Source organism: Sciurus vulgaris, assembly GCF_902686455.1.
Source record: "Sciurus vulgaris genome assembly, chromosome: 6".
NCBI lineage: Eukaryota > Metazoa > Chordata > Mammalia > Rodentia > Sciuridae > Sciurus > Sciurus vulgaris.
In genome coordinates, this window is record NC_136466.1 from 116,899,166 (window position 1) to 116,917,820 (window position 18,655).

Here is an 18,655-nt window from a genome sequence, read left to right on the forward strand (position 1 = left end):
AAATAAATTATAATACTTCAAAGCACCATAGCTTTCCAGTGAAGTTGTCACAAGATGTAGGTTAAAGAAATGAAAAACAAAAAAGAAGAAAAAGGAATTTGTTCTCAAAAATACATTTGAAATCACCAGAAATGAATGAGAGACTTCTCAGTCAATTCATTGCTCATATAAACTATTAGTAATTTTATAGAGTTCATCATCTTTTCAACAAAGAGCATTTCCATATTTAACTAGTGAGTCCAAAGAGGATGTGGACACAAACAGCTGTGCATCACCAGAACTTTATGGAGGTGATGAAAACAAAGAAAAGGAAATCCACAGCTGTGACTAACCCCACTGTACATTCAAAACAATGACCACACTGGCATTCATTAAGGAGCTGGGCTGTTTACTTAGGTTGAGAACAATAGATGACATTTAACCCCAACTTCTTAATCCCTCTTTTGTTTACCTGCAAATAATCCCTTAGTTTGCCCACAATATTATAATATTATAGTGGTCTAAATAATATTACTATTAGTAATTGACAGCACAAAAAAGCAGACAGGAAGATCAGTTGTGATTCAAAAGACCGTCACGGAAGCCTTTCTAAAATGTGCTGTATATTCTGTATTTGCAAGCATGCATTTTTTTCTTAATTTCACAAAAATAATGACTAAGTTTAACAATGGCTAATGAAGAGGTTCTTTCCCAAAGAAAAATATCCCTTATACACAGGAAAAAGAGTATTAGGAGTTAAAATGCCAATTTTGGATAGACTTATGTTTTGGCTTCCTTAAACTTACCAACTGCCAAACAAATGTTTTGTTTTGTTTTGTTTTGTTTTTTCCCAACTTTTCCGATTTACCAAGTTTTAACTTGGAATACATTTGTACACCAAAGTCAGAGTAATTTAATTAAGAGAAACTTGGGCACAAAAAAGTAGGGTTGTGAGATACATATCTTTGCCTCATTTCAATATAAATAAATTACAGCAAACTTTGATTGAGCTGCTAGCAGAAGAAACTTTCATTTTACTGTCGGGGGAGACTCCCAGCAGCTGCCCACAACTGCCATGCGATCACACAGATGCTGCTAGGAGGAGGTTGACCCCAAAGCAAAACTGAGTCCTGTGTTCCCAGGACTGGACGGAGTTGCTACCCTCCACAGACTTCCCAGACACTTGACAGAATGCCAAACCGGCTCATCAGCTGTCACTGCCAGCCACGTTTAACTATTCTTGAACAACCAGCAGAAAAACAAACCGCCGCCAAAGTGTCAAACTAAAAGTCATATCTATTGTCTCTGACAAAAGAGCCTCCCTCATCGAACCTGTGATGTGTCATACCTGTAACTAGAGACTCGGCAGAGCTCACTGCCAAGTAGACACTAAGAACGGTGCACATATTCATGCCCAGTAAAGGAATGACAAGGGAACTTTGAAATCCTCAATGGCTGGCTACTGACAATGCTACATGTCAAGAACAGAACGATTCCTACCTGGAGCCCTCTCCGTCTTAGAATGCTGGACTCATCCATCTCCCCCTCTGCTTTCTCTGAGCCTCTCACCACAGTCTAGCCATGCTGTACTACCTCTACTTGGGCACGCTAATTCAGAGCCCCGCAGCTGCTAAACACTTACATCACGCTCTAGCTGATTGGAGCCCGGAGTCAGCTGGTCCCGCTTAGTTATTCACTCCAGCAACTTCGGAGATCACGGAGGCTTGCAGTTCGAGGGAGAGAGCAGCAAGTGGGCTCCAACACCTAATGCACACATCCACGCAGGCAGCGGCTCTCGTTATCAGATGGAAAACCGTAGGATCCCCGCTTTTTTGTTCTTCTCCGAAAAGCGGGCCATGGCATTCCAGGCAACTGGTAAATGGCTTTCAGCAGTGGCTCTGGGTCAAGCCCCTTCTGAATCAAGTATAGGGTCAAAGTGGCTAAGTAAATCAGCGGTGACAGACACCTCTGCAAAAGACAGCTGCTGATTGGGACGGTGAAAAACTAGGGCACAGCTGGTCAGCCAAGCAGCACCACTATCCCTGGCGCTCATCTTTTCTGAAGGCATCAAAGAAAACAAAATGTAGCAGAGCACACACGCACTGCCTGAAAACCTGAAAACCAGGGCTGGGGCAGCGGCTCCCAGCCTGCCTCCCAGAACTCTTCACACCTCCAGCTTGAAAGCCCTGATCATTTACATAAATACCTCACCAGTCAATCCAGAGCCCACAGACACAAACAGCTTAGATTTTAATTTCCTTCATGAAAATAAGTTCTGTTGACAACTGACCAAAATGTAAAAGGGAGGAAGGGGAAGAAATTTTAAGAACCATCGTTGGTTAGAATATTAACCTATTTTTAGTCTATAAGCAGGAAAAAAAAAAAAAAAAAAGATTCCCATCATGTGCAATTTCACAGTCTTGTTTCGGCTTGTTTACTCCGCTCATCCTCATCTTATTTCAATTCAAAGCAACCAAGAGATGAATATTAAGTTTTCATTACTGGCATGGCACAGGAGTAACAATACACAGTACTACCAATTTATAATAAATTATTCCCCCTGGTGTCTATTCTAAAGATATTTAAATTGAGAGAATTATTTGGTCCTAGGAGACATAAGGACTATCTGCAGTTTGAGAAGCACATCTTCCTTCACTCTAGTTATTAGACAAATTCATTTTTTTGTTTGTTTGTTTTTGAAAGAAAGATAGTCAAAAAGGCAGGCCTAGATGTTTTTTAAAAGATCAGTAATTCCTGGATTTTTAGGTGATCTAGCTCTTTAGAGATTTCTAAATGTGAGAGGAAGGAAGTAGCAAATGTGTCCCTATCCATTTGCCTGTTAGTTCACTAGCTTTCGTTCCTTTCTGGCTGTCAGCATACTATTAGGATTACTATCAATTGATTAGATTATGTCATTAAAAAATAGCTCAGGAATTTATGAATCTAACCACTGAGGAAAACTGACTGCGTTTTTCGTTCCCAGTCTTTGCGTATGTCTCCAGACACAGAAAGAGCTTCCTTGTCAAGAGATGCCACCCCAGTAAAAGGATCAACAGAGAAGCATGCTTTTCCTCTTAAGTGTGTTCACTTGATACCACTTCCACAGAAAGCCCTGGAGAGTTTTTAGCTCTCGTTTACATGTAGAGAAGTAATGCCATCTCCTAGGAAAAAAAATGAAAGAAAACAGCACATAACTGGTCATTGTGCATATCAAAGTACACCAACAGATTCGAGCACAAACCATATTTTTAAAAGATTTTGAAAAAAGTAAAGCTGTTTAAATTGAAGTGCCAAAAAAAGAAAGAAAAGAGGAAGTGGAAGAGGGAGAACAAGATGGCTTTGCTATCTATGGGTCCTCTGCAAAGTTGATGGAAGAGATTCCCATCCTTCACAAGCCCTCCTGTCAGTCGACCTTCTCCTGCAAAGTGAAGACCTTTTTTTCAATGAAAACAAAGAGAATGACAAGTGTTGCCCCTTCTCCCTCAAGTCCCCCTTTGAGAGAGGAACACAGAAAGTGCCCTGAATTCCAAGGGCGCTAGTGAACAAAGCCTCGATCATGAGCAGGTCGGCAGGAAGCTACCAACTTAAGAGTCACGTTGTCTGTCCACAGAGGCAGAGAAAGTCCTACCTAGTTTCAGAAAGAAGAAAAAAACACCTGACTCCAAAAGCTGAACTTTTAAAATCAAAAGTCAACCATAATGTCCTTACCTCTGTTCTGAGTACTATGATACTTCTAGAAAAAGTGGGGTATGGTGGAGAACACCAAGTTCCCTCTGGAGAGAGAGAAGGGGAAACGCTTTTTGTCTTGAAATAAAGATCACAGGTTACTAAGAGGAAAAAAATATGCAAAAGAGAACCCAAAAGTCTCTTTTCTGTGACCAGTGGCAAAACTAGTTGGCACTGCTATCAGAAGACATTTTGAGGACACTGTCCAAAAGTCAGGTGACAGGCATCCCAGAGAAGTGAACCCTGTGCATCTTAGGTACCTTGCAGCTGGAATTGTTTGGCATGTGGGAGTGACAAAAAAGAATTTGGCTGAGGATGAAAAGTAAACAAAGGTATATTTTGAGATAAAATCTAGGTTAGTATTCCACCATTAACTAAGTCTAAGATGAAGATTATGACCATCACACCATCAAATCTACTATGAAAAAATATCGATTACCTGTCAAAATGTATCACTTTGAGAAGTGATACACATACATTTTAAAGAAATAAAACCAGCCAGAGGCAAAAACATTTGGGACAAAAATGAAAGGCTGCTGAAAAATAACATTGAGCAATAATGGCTTAGCGGAGGGAATAGTAAAAGGAAAATTGCTACATTTACCCTTTGCTATATATTTTCTCATCAAGATAAGCCATGTGTTAAAATGCAATAAAAACTTCAAATGATGACACTATTCACAGGTAATAATTGGGATCTAGACTAATTTCCATTAATAAACTCATTTTTTCTGCAATTTTATACCTTCGCAGAATATGTTCACAATATTGTGAGTCAATTCACAAAGTACTAACCTCAAGGTATACTGCTTGTACACGTGTATTCACATAATAAAATCTGGTGGGCTTTGTCATTAATTGTTATCTAGAGCCAAGGACTTTGCGGTATTTGATTTAAAATATTATTTGTACAGATAAAATCACATGCCCATTATAGGCATGATTAACTTCACGGAACACTCAAAATCAGTGGTCAGTATAAAAAAGGTCAAATTTAAATTTTAATAATTACTTCAATTAAATGCTTCACAGGAATAAAAATTTTTCCAAATCCTAACTGGGAAAAACCAGGGGTAAACCAGCATTCGGTTGTATACATTTTCACAGAATGGTAAATGGAGATTTTGTAATCACTGGCCACAGAGATGATATTGGCTATAAGGATGCAGGTCCGTCTCCAAACTCACCTGGTCAGGCATCTTTCACATATTTAAAAACAAGTTTCATGTCTTGACTAGTTCCATGTTGGTTACCCTAAGTCAGGGTATCTTTGGATCAGATCCATTTTTCAGCTCATTAAGGAAGGACTCTGAAGAACACTGTGAGTAGCAGGAGTGTTGTTTACGACACAAATTTGTGTGAAGTTTGCAGCCCTAACTTAGCACCCCACTCCACCCCTCCTAGCAGCTACACGCCTTCCCTTCGCCTTCCCTTCTGAACATCCACCCAGAAGCAGAGGGAGCTGATGTCTGAGGGAGTACAGAGGATCGTTTTCTGGTGAAGTTGTTTCTCCCTCCACCCTCCTACATGACCCAGGGACAGGAGTGAGAGGGAAGAGTCACCATGTTCTCCCCCACCCCCATCCACCAGAAAGAGCTCCCAATGTTCCATACCTGCTCCATCTAGGGAGTAAGTTCCCCTAAATGTTTTCACATGTAAGTGTGGCAGTGACCATTACTTCTCAACAAGGAGGACAGACAGTCACAAAACCCTCCAACCACCATATCCTGTCAGTCACTTTAGGACGAGAGGCTTTGAGTCACTTTAAGACAAGGTTTGTATGTCTGTGTGTGTGTTCATTCCAAAAGTAAGTCGATATGGTCAAGTGAATGGATCTCTCCCTTCATTCACCAATTACTTTTTCCACTATAAGATAACAGTCAGTGACCAATGAATGTGTTGCATGAAGAAAGGTAATATAGGGCTGGGGATATAGCTCAGTTGGTAGAGTGCTTGCCTTCCATGCACAAGGCCCTGGGTTCAATTCCCAGAACAAAAAAAAAAAAAAAAAAAAAAAGGTAATATAAAGGAAATAAAAAGGTACAAAAGGGAAACAGACCATGAGAGTGCATACAAGTATCTATCACTATGCTTACAATCATACCACTGAGTCAATTTAAATGGTAACGAGAACCCTGTATGACCAACACAACTGTGAGCATTGAAAACATATATGTCAGAGCTTACATTTAAATTCTTCTCTAATATTTGTACTCTATTTCCCCATTTAACTTCTCAATACTAAAAATAATGGTCAACATTTACTGATCACATACCAAATGTTAATTACTGCTCGAAGTAATTAGAATCATCTCATTTGACTCTCAAAACAGCCTGAAGAATAAGGTACCAATTATTATCCCTTTTTACAGATGAAGAAACTGAGACTCAGAGAGGTTAAATAACTTCCTCAGGTTCCTCAGGCAAGGAAAGCTAGGACCAGGATACCAGCCTCCACCAAGTTGACTCCAGAGTCTGCATTTCTAACCACCATGCTCTCCTTCCTCTTTAGTGTTTAAACAGAGGAGGGGAAAATGTTTTCAAAGTGAAAGAAAAACACGTAAGTCATCAGATGTTTTAGCTCCTAAGGAAAAATTACCCTATCATAAGCATCAGTGATCAGAATATACCAGAAAAAGGCATTTGAAATCCTGAATTCTTGTAGGCCCTGTGCTTCTAAGAAAGAAAAGGAGTGGGGTCGCAGCTCTGTCAGGAGGGAAACTAGAGGCCCCTGGGCAGGATGAGACAAAGAGTGCTAGCAGGAGACAACTTAGAGGGCATGGCCTCGACCTTCTTCATAGCCCTCTCTCCTTAGCCTCCATGTTCAGTCTAAACAACTCTCAGTCTCCTGGCATGCTTCTGAATTACACAGTTCCAAATACAACCCATATTTACTCACAATCACGTGAATTCCACAAAGCCATGGGCACCCTTTCAATTGTGCCAGGCATAACACACATCCTTGTTAACCTGTGGAGGTTTGGGCAGCTCTTCATTTTCTAGTCTGAAACCTTGTCTGGAATTTACCACCAAAGGCAGCTCCTAAATCACTCTTTCCTTTTAGGTGAAATGACTCAGGACAAGGCTGCTCACCCAGTTCCACGTAGTGCTGGGAAGGAAAAAGAGGGAAATGGGGGAAATCCCAGGCCTGACTTCTCCCTTCATTTGCCAGAAGCCATGACTCCCCAGGCCTACTTAGAATTACCCTGCACGGAGCCAGTCCCCATTCAGGTCCTGCCAATGAGCAGCTCAGTAGGCTGGGGCAAGTCCCTTACCTTCCCTGAACTTGGATTTCTCATCAGCAAAATGAAAATATCATTATGGGCTTATGACCAGGAAGCTGGAGAAGAGGGGAAGGGAGGAAGAGATGAGCTGCTGGAAAATGGGCAAACACCTCTCACTGTGGACACTGGTCCTTCCCCACTGGTCCCCGGCCTCCAGACTCCTTCCTGCTCAGGAACATGCTCAGGGCTGAGGAGGAGGCTGAGGCTTCCCTTCAATCCCTACTCATCACCAAAGACTCTCCCAAGTGGGAAAGCGATCTCTAAAACCAGTGAAGAGCTGAAGCTTCTGTACGCAAAACACATTCTAATGTCAACTCTGAGAGGACAATGCCTTAAATACTAGGCTGAGGTTGACACCAGCATTTGCTACTGTGCAATATTAATACCACAATAAGATTATTACCTAATATTATTACAACCAAATCTTCAGAAATATTTACTAGGTATTAAAGTAACATACAAGTGAACCAGATAGCTTAGTATACCAGTGTCATCAATGCTCAAAAGGGAAAGGACTCCCTTTAATGGGTTCCAGTCTATCTAAAGTACTAAGAGATATTCCACTCAGGAACAAACACTGAAACCACAAATTACCTTTTCTCATAATTTAAAATAGTTATTTAAAATATTCAAATAACCTCTAAGGTTAACAAAGGTAAAGAAATAGAAATTCATACTATATGTCTTTTCCTCCCCTAAGAACAAGATTTTAAATCTATTGGGAAGGAGAATAAAACAGTGCAAGCTGCCTCCCAGGGAAAGATGAAATCTTCCTCACTCAAAAGAAAAAAGAGGACCTAACACCTTCCCATTGACAATACACCAAAATCAGAATTTATCTGAAGAGCAGCATTATCTAAACTACATTTCATTTAGCAAAAATTGCAGGTGGGGTCAGTAGCAAGCATATGCCTACAAAATATGCTGCATCCCACGCTTCTTGCTTTTAGTTCCACGTCCCATCTTCCTGCAGTCTGAAGACTCCTTAAATGTATGCAGTTGGTGATTTCTGCTATGTACCATGCATGATTTCGCTTAAGGCTTTTCACAAGAAAGCTATACTGTCTTGACGTTTGCATCACCTTTTTTTTATCTAATTATTTCTGGCATATTAGCCATCAAATCACTACTGACAATATGACAGGAATCATAGTATTGAAAAAATTACATCCTAGGAGGAAATAATAAAATATAAATCACATACATAATTTTCTTTTGAACATTTTAACAATGACACCCTCATATACATATGAAATATAGCAGACTATCCTCATAAATGCCCTAACATCAATCACAGCAGGAAAATATTCTCTACTTTGCGAACACACGAATCCAACAAAATATAGCATTTCTAATAAAACTGGGTAATACAACTTCATTTTTTTCATAAGAGAGCATTTATGAAGATCTGACAATTGGAAATAGCACCAGTATTTTTTTTTCCAATTGTGTTCCTTCATTTCTAAATGATACGCAGCTAACACAGGGACCATGAACTAATATTTAGCAAAATTCTATACTTCATATTCATATAGAAAGACAGGAGCATATGAGTGAGGTGATGTTGGTAGTACTGTCATTACAGGATGCCTATCAACTGCACAAGCTTTAGAAATTTGAATAGTGATATATTGGTGATAGTCTATTTGAATCAACTGAGTAGTTTATGAGCTTCTGAAACTGATAGATATTCCTAAAATTATTACCAAAATGTGACAAGATGTACCTGGAGATAAAAATAAGATTTAAAAAAAAAAAATGTACTCTATCCCCTATTTTCCAAGTATAAGAACTCAACCAGAGATTACAAAAGCACTTTCTATCTATACACATAGTAAACATTTTTTAAATCCTGCAGTGACAAAAGGCTGAGATTCAGGTTAAATATCTCGTTACCTAGCTAAACTGCTTAAAAAACAAACACGAAGGGGAAAAAATCCGCGAAATTTTCAAAGAGAAAACCAAGTCTGTTAACCTTGTAATCTAAACCCCAATTAAGGTTTCCTTTCTCCAACACAGCAAAAAAATAAATTTAAATTCTCCAAATTCTCAAGACACAATTGACCAAAGACAAAGATGCTAAATAAAGTGAAGGTGGGATTCCACACACAAACTTATTAATCAAGCTTCTTTTTTCCATCCAGACTTTTATATCCACACATATCACTACATAGATCTGAGTAACCTTGAGCAAGCTGACCGTTCTAAACCCCAAGTTTAAGATCGCGTCTTCAGTTTTAGCCTAGCTAGAGGCATCAGGTTCAATTAATTCTGAAGCTTGACTGCAAACATTCTGACCTTGTTTGCATTATACACACAAGGCCCAGCACTTTGGTGACTCTACAAATACTGAGTAGCCAAGAGGTCCAAGAGGTGTACATATAAATGATTTAAAAAAAAAAAAAAAAAAAAAACAGATTTCTTTCAGGCAAGAACGCAGAAGCGTACGCGTTCCCCCTGAATTTTGTCATTCCATTATGCCCCACATTTGCTTTGACTTTCTATCATCCTGCACTAACATGCCTCCACTTCAGACAAGAAGAGAAATGGGGCTGCCACCTGCCAACTAGTTTACGGCTGAAAAAGAAGCAAGTACTCCTTGGGACTCTATCATACAGCCTGGTAAGCAATGTGTGTCCCACTTCTCTGCGATATTAACTCTGTCTTCTGGCCTCACTTAAATGTACTCTTCTGAGAAACACAAAATGGGATCCAGATTCTACATCATTAATCCTCATCAGTTCCTTGTGAAGTAGAAAGGAAAGAGACTGGTTCAATTTACCAATGAGGAAAGTGAGACAATGAGGTTAAAAGAAGAGCCCAAGGTCGTGAAAACAGCAGAAAAGCAAAGCTAACAAGAGAATTCAGGTTTCTCAGTCCAGGACCCAGCGCCCAGACAGTAGCCACGCTGCAAAATACCTCTTTTTTCCTCATCCATCCCACCAGGACTTCAACTGCAACTCAGGGGCAAGGGCTGCCTGCAAAACTCTCAAATAGACACTCAAACAAATTTTTTAAAAAAGTGTGTATACCCACACATGCATATGCACAGAGAGGAGAAACAAGCGTTCAGTGACGATCACGGCAAGGATATATATATACAATAGGAAGAAGTCACAGTAAGCACTACCTGAGGTCACAGTATTCGTATCTGTCTAATTGAGCAAGAAGATGTAGAAAACACCGTGCTTAAATTTCTAGTGCATAGTCCATAGTTCAACCTGTTCTGGTTTACACTGTGGTCAGATTTCTTTCTATACTATAAAGACACAGTCTTCATACAGTCATGCATCAGTACTCAGAATACCCTATGATTTGGGAAGGGGTGTTGCAATTTTAGTCCAGGACTCTTCCCTAAGACAGTGATTAGTAGCATCTCTTTCTGCTTGTCACCTTTCTCCATCTCTTAGCTCAAGAGAAATAAATACTTTATTGAGTTTTCTTAATAACATTTAAAAATTATTAACATAAATGCTATTGTAGAACATCTGGTATATACAAAAATGTCATTAAATCACATCTAATTTTAATGAGTAAAGATTTATGATCCTTATTTTTTAATTCACCAAAATATACACTTTTACACATTCAGGACCCGGATATATATATTAAATGCTATCCTTAAAACTTTTCTTAAAGTAAAACCAAAGCGTGGTTTTCTTTAGCCAAAATCAATTTATAAAGTTTTTTTCCCCAAAAATGACAGTAAAAGTTAAAAAAAAAATTGATCCTTTGGTAGTTTAATTTCTTAGATTTATCTTCTCTCTACTCTTTATATAAGAATTCAATAGAAATTTGAGCACATTATCCATAAAAATCAAGAAAATCTATCTCAAATTTTACACACTGATACAAAGTCACTATGTTCTATTTGAAATCCCCAGCTCATTCATTTATATTCATTAATCTTAATGATATCATTAATGCACAATGTGTTTCAGAGAAACTAATTGTATTTTGCCAGAATCAAACATTAACAATTATGCCTCCCATTATCACCTAATAAAATAAAAAATAAAATTTAAAAAGTCTTAGGCACACAAGTGAATATTTTGATATGGTAACTAATTTGCATTTTTAATGCTACAATAAATTGGTCAGATTATCATCAATGAGATAAATTAATATTCTCTAAGTAAAGCGATGGGGAATTAGTCTGTTAGAAATCGACAATTTCCACTCACTTCCTTGAGCTTTATTGAATCCAAGCTTAGCCCTCCTTGGTCCTCTTATCTAAAGCTGGCTTTTATGACTCCAGCTAATACCAACCAACAGAACATATTCCTCTTTAATTTTATATACTTATCACTGCTTGAAGAAAAGACGAGAGATTAGAGAATCTATGCTCTTCAAGTGAAGGAGAATATCTACCTGGGCGATGAAAATTCCTAAGTCAGAAGTGCATGAGTCGATTTGTTTAAATCATTGTATTGCTATTTTTTTATCCCCTTAATTCAAAAACCAATCACTAAGTATCAACCATGAGTCAGGCATTATGATGGATGTTGAGAAGAGAAAGAGGGAAACTCTTAGGTCTCACAGTCCCAAGACACGTGAATAAATAAACAAAAGACAGGAAATATGTAGCAACATAGTGCCAGTACCAGCAAGGTGCTGGGGATGCTGAGATATGGAAGGTGGGCAGAGAGTGAGGGAGGGTTTGGGAGAAGTAGTAAACAGTGCAAAACAGACAACAATCAGTGGAGGATCTTTTATTAGTCCCCCTAAACTGAGGCCACAACCAAAACAACTGAATCACAATTCCAGGGGGAAGAGGGTGGGCCCCAGGAATCAGGTTTCTGAAGCTCCCCAGGTGAGTCCAATGTGCAGACAAGTTAGGACTCACTGGCCTAAGAATGTGGGAAGTCTCTGGGGCAGAGAGGAGAGGGGGGGCAGAAGAAAGAATGCCAGGCAAAGATGACAGCTGCCACACAGGCACACACAGGGAAGTCCAGCTGGGTGTGTGGGCATCACAAGACACCATGGTTCTGGCTCCTAAAAGGGACTTCTCTCTCCAACCACAACCATCCTGGACTCTGACATCTCTTCTGAGTTCACAAAAACCAGACCCCACAAATTCTGTCCCTTTCTCTCTTCCCAAATTTGCAGAGTATAATTGCCTTTTACTTATTACACTCTTAACATATTTAGCTTAAATACCTAAAAGATTTATACTAGGAACCCTCTTAGAACTCAAACAATCTTTCCCATAAGTGATTATAAAACTTGAGAAGAGGGGAGAGGAAGCGAAGTAACCAAAGGGAAGTAGAAGGAAAAGGAAGTATTGATCCCTGAGGCCATAAAAGAATGTGACTTTAATTTCTTCTCACTGAAGATTAGCATTTTTATGGAAAGACAAGGCACTTTGTGCACAACCTTCCTCTAAGACTCAAGTTCAATGAACTGGGTAAATCTGATCTGTCTAGGTCTTACTAAACATATTCCATGACTCAATTATTAAAAGCAAACAAGATCCTTCATCTGTTCCTTCCTGAGGTTTCTCCAGTGCCACCCGAACTCTGGTGAATTCATACCTCACCTGACAACCTTGAAAACCTGTCACGGCTCTCCTCTGAGACACAGAGTAAGGACATTTGTGAGAAGCCTGTTAATTGTATTCTTTAACTGTCCTCTAAAGAAAACTGGATGCAACAAGATGTGTACATCATGACAGTTTTACCTACAGATAAAACTAATAAAGAAAAATCTCATTACACTTTTTAAAGCAATATACAGAGATTCTTTACCTTAACTCATTAGAAAAAAATACAGATTTCTTTCGGGGGAGGTGGAGAATAAAATGAAATCCTAATAAGTGACTAGAAAGCAGAATTTTTAAAAATATTCTTATTTGTCTTCTGAAATACATGTTTTAGAAGTATGCTACTAATTTTACTACTCAGTTTTCAGAGAGGATACCTGTATCAAATGCAAAATTTGCTTCCTTTGCATGCTTCCAAAGAAGCCTCTTTGACCATTTTTTAGTATTAAACCATAGCTAATAGACTCTCGGCATGAAGTTATTCATTTAACTCTGGTGTTTTATAATGAGCTGTTGATAATACGTTCCAGAAACATTCAGTGTGTTCTTTTGTTCATTTTTTTTAAAAGTTACCAGAAAGAATTTCTCCAACTCAAGTATGTACCATTTTTTTGACCATAATTCAAGTATATAAACCCAGGATGCCAAAACATCTTCTGTACATCATTCCCTAAAATTTAAATGCTATCAAGATTAACAGTATTCTCTTACTTGTAGCTGTGATCTAAAGCCAACTATTACAGAAAAAAAATCCCCATGTGCCATAATAAAGCATTTTAATTTCGAGCAGTCTATTAGTTTTACAAAAGGTCCTACTGATAGTTTAACAATGAGACAATTAGTTTTATATACTCTGATTGTGTTTTTCCCAGCTGGCTTAGTGAATCACCTTGCATACCTTTCTCTCACATATATTATGGATGCTTCATTTTTCACACATCACAATTTTTTTACTTCTATGGATTGCAAAGTAGATTTGCTGATGTGCCACCTAGTGGATAAAATACTACTTGCATCAGTATACTTACCAGTGCCTTCCAGTTGTAAAAAAAACTCTTGATTATCTGAGTTAATGGAGATAAGAGGTTGGTGAAAATATTTCTCAGACAATAATCAAATGACAAACATGACAAACGCTGAGTCTGTCCCATCAAAAGTGCTCTGGAAAATGATGTACAGAACCATTCACTTAGGAGACTGGCTTCCTTTACATATTTATAGCTACTCCTCCAAATGTATGAGGCCCCCAAGAGGAAAAAAGCTGCTTGAGGCCAGGAAGAAAATGATTCCCCTCCCATGCTGATGACCCAAATGTAGCTCACCATCTCTGAGAAGGCACAGTACTAATTCTTAGCTTTTTCCAAATTCCATAACATTAACAAGATTCACAATGATCATAAACAGGTTATCTTGATTTTGTAATTTGTTACTAGGCCAGGTAATGTGACAAAACTCTGAAAAATATCTGAGGACACTGCTTCCCTGAGGCTCTGGGGTGAGAGGTAAGATGGTGCCAGGCAAATATCACTGTCTGTTCCTGGAAAGGTGTCTCTGGAGACCCATCTTCTCTACCAGAAGGTAGACTGAGAGCTTGCCCTCTCCCTCCTCACTTTCCACAGTGACAGACAAGGAAGACAACTTAAGGCCTTCTCAGCCTCTACACAGTGTTTACCATGACTTCCAAAAAAACCCTCAATCCTGAAAGCAGTGCAAGAGTACAGCATTTGATGCTGAATTTCACCTCTCCATCAGACAGTCGGACTTGTATCTAACATTCCTTCTTTCACTGTGAAATGGTGCTTAGCATGAATTCATTTTCTGTTTCCAGCTATCATAAATTTAAGTTCTAAGTTCAGAACCAGAATCACCCATTTCTTTCTCTGTGGATGAAATAGTCACCTAATGCCATTCAATTAGGAAAGTTTTGTGCTTGTTTGGTTGGGTTTTTGTCTGTTTGTTTTGCACTGCTGCTGGGGATCAAAACCAAGGCCTTGCATATGCTAGAGAGCACTCTATCACTAAGCTATACTCCAGTCCCAATTAGCAGTTTTATAAAGCTGACAATCAGGTACCGATCTCCTGCCATTCCCACTTGGATAATTTATAAGAAAACACACAGAAATGCTGCAAGGCTCAGAGACATTTTGTTCCGTATCAGGACCTGAAGGATAATCCTTCCTGCCTGTCTTTCCTTTAGTGGCAAGATAAGTCCTAAAAGCACAAGATGGGAAACTGAGCTACTGGAATCTATACCCAGTTCTTCCACTTAACTTCAAAATGTCCTTGGGAAAGTCATTTAATAAAATGCTTTCTTTAATTTGTCTTAGTTTCCTTAAGGGAAGAGAAAATACATTTGCCTATTATTTTTTAACCTCCAATATTTTAGTTTCAAATTTTTCAAATCTAACCCATTTGGAAAAATAGAATAAATATGCTTAAAGCTTTTCACCCAGATATTCACCAATTATGAGTATTTCTCTATGATATTTTTGCTAATATTTGTGAAAATACACTCCCGACAAAAAGAGTTTATCACCTTAAGTCTTAAGATGAAAAGCTTTCCATAAGAAGCCGATAAAAGGTCGAGAAGTTAAATTGAACAAAATATGCTAAGAACATTTTATTAGGAATTAGATTTCCTCAAAAAATGCTTAGAATATAAAAGCGTTCTCATTAATTTCCCAGGCAGGGCTTCAGGAAGGATGGTCCGTCTTAGCTGAACCTAGAATCATTCCATTTTAGAGGTGAAACCAGGCACTAACAACCCTTCATTTCAGAGATGTGTCAACTGAGCCCCAGCGATAATGCTGCTTATCGGCACTAACTTTTTATCTGCCATAAATAATATGCTTCTCTACTACAAGAGAGGTACGGACCTCAGAGAAAAGTAGAGAACAGGGAAGGCAGACCCTGGAGGGAGGAGGCAGTGGCAGCCAACCATGGTCAAGGGCAGCTCCTCCCCAAAACCACTGACATTCCCTGGCAGCAGCACAGGATTCTGGGCTCCAAGGGCAACGCAGCAGAGCTGCCCTTCAGAGCGAACCATAGGCTTCTATTTCCAAACTCTCAGAACTCCCCTTTCCACCCTCCGTCTGACATGCTCCTAATTTCAAAGGTCTGACTCGCTCCCTATATTGCAAGCACTTCTATTTTCCTCTTTATAGATTATGCTGTTAATGTTTCTTCTGACTACTTAGGAAACTCAGGTTCTTTCAGAGCAAAGATTTGACCATGGAAAATGAAGCTCTACGGCATATGGCTTTGCAAGATAACCCCCTCTCTAGGCAAACACAGGCAGGACCCTCCTGAGGATATACGATGCAAGCTGTACGTTTCTGAGCCATGCTTCAAGGTTTTGTGTTAGAGATTTCCTGTTAGTTTGGTCCTGCTTAAGAAATACAAAGGCTTTTATTCATCAAACTATTTAAGGCCATTTTTGAAATCCCTGAATCAATAGGAATAATTCAGTAGAGGAATATTAATTTTCAGTAATACGTCTTCTATTGATTGTTTCCCTGGCTACTTCCTGGTCTAGTGTGACTCAGTAGCCAGCTCCGTACACACTGGCTGTCTCATAAAGATACTTATCGATGGTGTTCTTGTGCATACGATCACACCGTTATCCAGCTAGCCCACGCCAGCCTTTCATTATGCTATGCTTTCCTGATGCTGTTTGTTGTTTTTCTGCTTCCTGACCACAGCCTGAAACTGTGGATAAAAGAAGCAGTTTACAGCGAGCCATCAATTGCTTCATTTGCAAAATTAGGGGACTCGTGAACTCCTCTGTAAAATAATTTGAGATGCTTTGATAAATGATAGCCAAGGTACATGATTCCAGTATTGATTTCTAAAGTCACTGGGTTCTCTGTCGGTCCCTGTTGCATTTGCAGCTATCTTTTTAATATCTTTTCTCCTTTCTGAGAAAAGTGCCCAAAAACCTGACAGGCACCATTATTTAAAGAGTGTGAGATGCCTTCATCATTTGAGAGTTACTAGTCTTTTCAATTCCTTTTTCTGTGTCCATTTGCCCCTTTACATACGACTGCAATCGCCCCAACAGATGGCTAAATCAAGATGTTCACCAGATGACACTTCCTTGACATGACCAACTACTAAAACGCTTAAGATAACAGATGTTAACTTACCCAGGATGTATTATATGTTCTAGCAAGACATCAGAAATACTCTGAGGCTTTCCCAAGCTCTGAAATGCATCCAATTTATCTGAATAAACACAAAGAAAAGTGGCAAACAGGGAGGAGCAGGGAGGGACAAAGAACCTATTTTCCAACAGTTTCTAAATCATTTCCTCAGTTAAAGTTCTACATGTTTAGACAAGTCTGTCTCTTAAGTATTTGTTTCTTGCATTGGAAAGAAACATGTGCCAAGAAGATAGCTGCTTTTTATTTTTCACTCCTACCCTAAAATGGTATCACTAAAAAAACAGACTGCTGTTGCAGGGTAATACATAATCTTCACTAATTCTCAAACGATCAAGCTGCATGTGGCCATAAACTGTTGATTTGTTGCCATAGCCAAGATGGGATTCCTCTGCAGCAGAGCCAGGGGCAGCAGAGCGTTACTGACATCTCTCTCTCCAGTGCTCAGACACCAACTGTGAGGGAGCCCAGGTGGCTGCACAGAGAGGCCAACAGGCACCACTTCTGCCTGGCAGACTCACTGGGCCTCTGCCTAGCTCCTGTGTGCAGTTGGCCCTCCTCTATTCCAGAAAGCCGTCACCTGGAAAGCCCCCAGGGATCATCTCCCTGCAAATAGTTAGACACAGAACAGAGGGCAGGGACATGCAGTTGTCCACTACTGCTTCTGCTTGCACAGGACAGTCTTCCAGGTGGCACAGCAAAAGCCTTCCCATCACACTTTGCTGCCTCCCTTTTCTTCCTCAAGTTCAGTCACACATTTGTATTAAGACCTCTTCATGTGGCAGACAATACCATTCTGATTAAAGAACTGTGCAGTTGGAGAAGAAAAGGGCGGAAAGAATCGAAGGACAGAGAGGCCAGCATCTCTTCTAGAATTACTAGCCAGGTGTACCCCATACCAGCAATGTCAAAGGAGGAGACAGGAGGCCCAGATGCACAGCTTTCGGTGACAACCAATGTTATGGTGGCACTCCCGTTCATGTTTATGGTCATGTTAACTCACTTCTTACTTGTTCATCAAACCTGTTTCCCTTATTTCTGGGTATACAGCTAGAACACATTTCCCAGCCTCTCTTGCAGTTGGGTATGGTCACAAGACTGAGTCTGAACAATGGAATCTAGGTCAATGCATGCCACTCCTCAAGATCTAGCCCAGTAACACTTACCATGCCATCCTATCCCTTTAAATCCCTTATGTATCATCTGGGTCTTGACATCAAAGGGATTGCAGAAGCAACATAAAGATGGCAGAAGGCCTGTCAGCCTAAGTCCCTGAATGACCAGTGTGTGGAACTCTGCACAGACCACCAGGCAGCCTGTAAGGTGCGGGAGAAGCACACTGCTATCATGTTAGGCCAGTGAGGGCTGAGTGTTATCTGTCATGACAGCCAGCATTTCTTTAGCACAACACAGTGAGCACTGTCATCCTGATTAAACCCCGGAGAAGACTTACCTCACCAACAACTGCAAATCACTCTGCAACTAAAAACCATGGTGCCCTTGCAGTCTCCACTGATGTCATATGGGTCACAGTCTCAAGACTTTAAAGCTGTTTGGGAGTCCACTCCCTGGGTACTAATAGGGCAATTTATACACTCGTGTTTCCATGTGATGAGGTACTGTGCCACCATTACAGAGGACACGGAGGAGTTGTACATGCTGCTCAGAGACCTTTCGATGAAGATAAAAAGCAAAGCTCAGCTGGGTGTGGTGGCACACGCCTGTAATCCCAGTGGCTTGGGAGGCTGAGGCGGGAGGATTGGGAGTTCAAAGCCAGTCTCAGTAAAAGCAAGGTGCTAAGCAACTCAGTGAGACCCTGTCTCTAAATAAAATACAAAATAGGGCTGGGGATGGGACTCAGTGGCTGAGTGCCCCTGAGTTCAATCCCTGATACCACTCCACCCCCCCCACCCCCGCATAAAAAGTCAAAACTCAAAAAAGTATATAAACTTTTTTAGTAGTAT

At 39.8% G+C, this 18,655-nt stretch overlaps 1 protein-coding gene across 16 annotated transcripts in view; it reads right to left on the minus strand.

Moving 5' to 3' along the window:
• MAST4 (microtubule associated serine/threonine kinase family member 4) overlaps window positions 1-18,655 on the minus strand; it is a 556,979-nt gene that overhangs the window by 330,097 nt on the left and 208,227 nt on the right. For 2 of the 16 annotated variants that reach the window (XM_079144842.1, XM_079144859.1), the window contains exon 1: window positions 1,480-18,571. The exons of 11 other annotated variants lie outside the window; for them this stretch is intronic. In XM_079144842.1, coding sequence (XP_079000968.1) covers window positions 1,480-1,518 — 39 coding nt within the window. In that variant the 5' untranslated portion in view covers window positions 1,519-18,571. Of the gene's footprint in view, window positions 1-1,479; window positions 18,572-18,655 lie in introns of those variants that run through there. 3 more of the 16 variants (XM_079144844.1, XM_079144846.1, XM_079144848.1) reach the window with 3 other exon arrangements.